The sequence below is a fragment of the Limulus polyphemus genome, unplaced genomic scaffold, assembly GCF_000517525.1.
Source record: "Limulus polyphemus unplaced genomic scaffold, Limulus_polyphemus-2.1.2 Scaffold155, whole genome shotgun sequence".
NCBI lineage: Eukaryota > Metazoa > Arthropoda > Merostomata > Xiphosura > Limulidae > Limulus > Limulus polyphemus.
Window position 1 is genome coordinate 964,090 of NW_013665765.1, and position 4,827 is coordinate 968,916.

The 4,827-nt window shown below is 35.3% G+C and overlaps 1 protein-coding gene across 1 annotated transcript in view; it reads left to right on the forward strand.

Moving 5' to 3' along the window:
- LOC106476436 (mechanosensory protein 2-like) overlaps window positions 1-4,259 on the forward strand; it is a 17,252-nt gene extending 12,993 nt beyond the window's left edge. Inside the window, exons 4-7 of the mRNA XM_013937098.2 lie at window positions 503-585; window positions 2,030-2,289; window positions 3,213-3,291; window positions 3,544-4,259. Of these exons, the coding sequence (XP_013792552.1) occupies window positions 503-585; window positions 2,030-2,289; window positions 3,213-3,291; window positions 3,544-3,744 (623 nt within the window). The 3' untranslated portion in view covers window positions 3,745-4,259. The remainder of the gene's footprint in view (window positions 1-502; window positions 586-2,029; window positions 2,290-3,212; window positions 3,292-3,543) is intronic.
- The last annotated feature ends 568 nt before the right edge of the window (window positions 4,260-4,827 follow it).

A 4,827-nucleotide genomic window follows, 5' to 3' on the forward strand; every position in this document is an offset into this window, starting at 1 on the left:
TATTAATTATAAGAACGAGCCTTAAACAGACAGAGTGAGAGATGTACGTGAAGATCTATACTTGTATTACTTTAAGGGACGTAATTATTAATTATAAGAACGAGCCTTAAACAGACAGAGTGAGAGATGTACGTGAAGATCTATACTTGTATTACTTTAAGGGACGTAATTATTAATTATAAGAACGAGCCTTAAACAGACAGGGTGAGAGATGTACGTGAAGATCTATACTTGTATTACTTTAAGGGACGTGATTATTAATTATAAGAACGAGCCTTAAACACACAGAGTGAGAGATGTACGTGAAGATCTATACTTGTATTACTTTAAGGGACGTGATAATTAATTATAAGAACGAGCCTTAAACACACAGAGTGAGAGATGTACGTGAAGAAAAAGCCACAAATGCCATTGATGCAATATTTTGTTTTTATGTTTAGCATTAAACGAATTACCTATTTTTATTATTCGGTAATATTTCAGTGTTAATTCTTTATTTCAGGACTTTTCTTCATTATTCCCTGTATCGACACTTATCGTAAAGTGGATCTCAGAACAGTGTCCTTCGATGTTCCACCACAAGAGGTATATAGCCTACAGGGCTTTTCGTAAATCGGAAGTTAATGATCATTCGTAAGAAATTCTTTTCTTTTTACAGTCACACAAAGATTTAGATAGCCTAATCACCACTAGTAAAAACATGGACGTTCTCCTTTACAATCGGCTGAGTCTTCACGTTTTTCTGCAGTATTTTATTCGATTTGAAATTGCTGTTAGTGATAATAAACGTTTATAATGACTATTTGGGAAGATGAAATAGAGAAAAAGGTCAAAATACAACATATATGTTTTAGAGCAGAGTCAAAGTGGGCTATCTACTGTTTCCACAACGGGGGATCGAACTCCGGATTTTAGTGTTATAAGTGTGTAAACTTACTGGTGACCCACCGGGGGACACAGCATTTCAACAAGTCTACTTGTCATCTATAGGTACATCCCCCGGAGGGACAGCAGTAACTCTTCGGATTTACAACGTTAAACTTGGGGTTTTGATTCCCCTCGGCGGACACAGCAGATAGCCCGATGTGGCTTTGCTATAAGAAAACACACACACCCATACATCAATAGGTACAACCTAGAAGTGACTGTTGTACATCCGTTTCATAAGGTTACCTATTCACTTTATTCTAGGATTCTTCTTGTTTATACATTTTCCGATATTTTTTGTGCTGTGAATTTTGTGGACAAAATGCGTTAGGATAATTTTTTCGATCTAACCCTACTAGCAAGGTTTCGTTTAGTAAGTAATGAATTTCATCTTGAATTAAACTACGAAAATAAGGAATATTTTACCCTCAAATCTGATCTTTGAGTTGTTATACGTAGTATGAATAGAGTTGCATATTTTCCAGTGGGAGATATTATAGACATAAAGATATTAATATTAAACTGTAACATCGTACATTCTTTACAACAATGGCCACAAAAGGAACGGACATTTAACTCCTTTTTTTCAAGTACTTATTTATGCATAAAACTTTCATTTACAGTATCGCGTACATATAGTCCCTAAATAGATCAGTGGTAAGCTTGAGGGCTTATAAGCTTTTGTTTGTTTGTTTGAAGTTATGCACAAAGCTACACAATGGGCTATCTGTGCTCTGTCCACCACGGGTATCGAAACCCGGTTTCTAGCGTTGTATGTCAGCAGACATGCAGCTGTGCCACTGAGGGGGGGGGGGGAGGCTGGCTTATAAGCTAAAAATCTAGTTTGATCCGTAGTGGGCACAGCATAGATAGCCCATGGTGTAGCCTTGCGCTAAAACACAAACAACTATCGCAAGACAAATAACTTCTTGTTTGTTTGTTATTTTCTAATGAAGAAAAATGTAACTGTTTGGCTGACATTGAAATAATAAGGCAAAATACACAAGAACAAAACTTTGATCTTTCAAGCTGATGATACTTTTTGAAATTACACGCATTTATATAGTTCAAAATAATTGCATATAGTTGTTTTTATCTGTAGATCTTGTCAAAGGATTCTGTAACAGTAGCGGTTGATGCGGTAGTTTACTATCGGATTAGCAATGCTACTATTGCCATTACTAATATTGAAGACTACGGTCGTTCAACACGCCTCCTAGCGGCAACCACTCTCAGGAATGTTCTGGGAACGAAAAATTTGTCTGAAATACTATCTGAAAGGGAGAGTATTAGTCATGTGATGCAAGAAAATCTGGACGAAGGGACTGACCCTTGGGGAGTCAAAGTTGAAAGAGTGGAAATGAAAGTTTATTTTTTAGTTATATTTATTATTATTAAATATATCGTACGAAGTTGATTATAAGTTTATACTCACAAAACATTTGCAAATATAAGGTGTGTGTGGCTAAGGTTTTAAAACAAGCGTATCGTTAACAACTAACAACACAACTCTGTAACCGTATGATTAACATATACGTTAGTTAGTTTCTCAATTTTAAATGCATTCTTTCCTTTTGGTGGCCATGTGTGTAAATGAAATATTAACTACACTTGTATAGGTTAGTTTATACCTCCTGAATGTAGTTACCCCTAATTGTGCTTCTAACTAAGATATTTAAAATAAAGCACTTTGTTGGCTTTTGAGTTTAATAATAAAGCTGTAAATGATAGTTCGGTGTGATTGGTTGTGGAACGATAAATGTGAAACCTAGGATATTCAACATAAATTGGACTGTTCACTAATATATCAACCGCTTGATCTGCCACAGATTCTCCAACTCATATTTAGGATGGAATGAAATCTTAATTGTACATATTAGCTTTGGCATGACTTCTGCATTAGCAGTAACAAGATCGAACTGTAATGTTTCTTATTGTGCTGTTGAGCTATTCTGTCTGCATATATGAAATACTTTAAGTGTATTTATGATAACTTCTGTTCTTCCTATTGATATGATGGTACAATTATGAGTGTGCACAGTTGTTTGTTTACTTGAATACTATTTTAATCTTTCGCTTGCTTATAGAATGGTGCAGTATTTATACGAGAATGTATTTTATACTGTAGAAAAAAAAGTAAATATGTACTGGAACAGAGGAAAAGAATATAACTTGTAAAAAATAGAAACATGGTAATTTCACCTGGCAAGTAAAGGATTATAACCAGTAGATACACAAGTGGTGACATTTAGTGTTGAAATATAACTGTATATTTTATTTTACAGTAAGGATGTGCGTTTACCTGTACAACTTCAAAGGGCAATGGCAGCTGAGGCTGAAGCTTCTAGAGAAGCTCGTGCAAAGGCAAGTTTTTGTAGCTGTATGTCGTCTTTTCTTTATAAAATTTCACAGCATAATGTTTTTCTCATTTCATCCAAAATAAGTGCTACATACAGATTTTAGATTCTAGTTTTGTAAATAGACATGTTTTAAGGTTTAATATTTTAACCTTCCATGGCCTCATTTCGCATAAATGTTCTCTAACATATTAGAAGTTGAGAACAAAGCTGTGATCCTTTTATAGGCTTATTATTTAAAATTTTGTATAAATTTTAGTTGATTGCTGCTGAGGGTGAACAGAAAGCTTCCAGGGCTCTGAGAGAGGCATCTGAGGTGATTGCCGATTCTCCAGCTGCTCTCCAGCTTCGTTATCTCCAGACTCTGAACTCCATCGCTGCCGAGAAGAATTCTACCATTGTTTTCCCTATTCCCTTGGAACTTTTCAAGGGATTCTCTAAGAGGATGGAAGTAAAATAGAGGCAGTCTGTATCCTGTGGAATACAGATGTTATGCACTTCCTATTGATTACATCATGTTTTTCTTGTTTGTGTGTTATGTATGTAACTTGTTTCATTTGAGTAACAATTACTATTAAAATAATTGTATAATACATAAAAAAGCATTATTTTCATCAAGTATTTTAAAAAGTAAACCTCGTCAGCGATCAAGTAATTACAATAACTTTTCTGGTTTTGTTTTTGCTATTAACAAATTTCTACGTTTTATCCAAACATTCATCAGCCTTGTGATTGTGCCTTTCTCATTAAATAGTAACTCATTTTAACCAGCTTGTATTTTGTTCTTTTATCCTGCCAGAGGAAATCTTTATACTCTACGTTTTTGTTTTTTTAAAAAAGGGAAAGACATGTATTTCTTTGTGGTCATGTTACTTTTCCAGCACTTTTTCTTAACTTGGCCACTCATGTGTCGTCACAGAAATAGTTTCTAACCAAAATACTAATTTCTGTATTAAATTTTTGTTTAGCATGAAACTGTTGGAGATCGTTTGTTGTGTTTTATAAATCCTCGAAAATATTGGAATCACATTAGGAACCCTGTATGAATGACTCGTGACCTCAACGTATTAGTAAAATTATTATTATTCTCTACACTCCAGCTACAGTTATTTTTCAGCTTAATAAAAACTACTGGTCAATAATTCTTTACTTAGTTTGTTTTTTTTGTTTTTTGGAATTTCGCGCAAAGCTACACGAGGGCTATCTGCGCTAGCCGTCCCTAATTTAGCAGTGTAAGACTAGAGGGAAGGCAGCTAGTCATCACCACCCACCGCCAACTCTTGGGCTACTCTTTTACCAGGGAATAGTGGGATTGACTGTCACATTATAACGCCCCCACGGCTGAAAGGGCGAGCATGTTTGGTGGGATGCGGATTCGAACCCGCGACCCTCAGATTGTGAGTCGAGCGCCTTATCCACCTGGCCATGCCGGGCTCTTTACTTAGTTTCACATTTGAGGTTTGCAAATAACAGTGTTTTCATGATATGGGGCGCTACTTTCACACGTACCTTTCTTACCAACATAGTTATAATTTAGTTATAT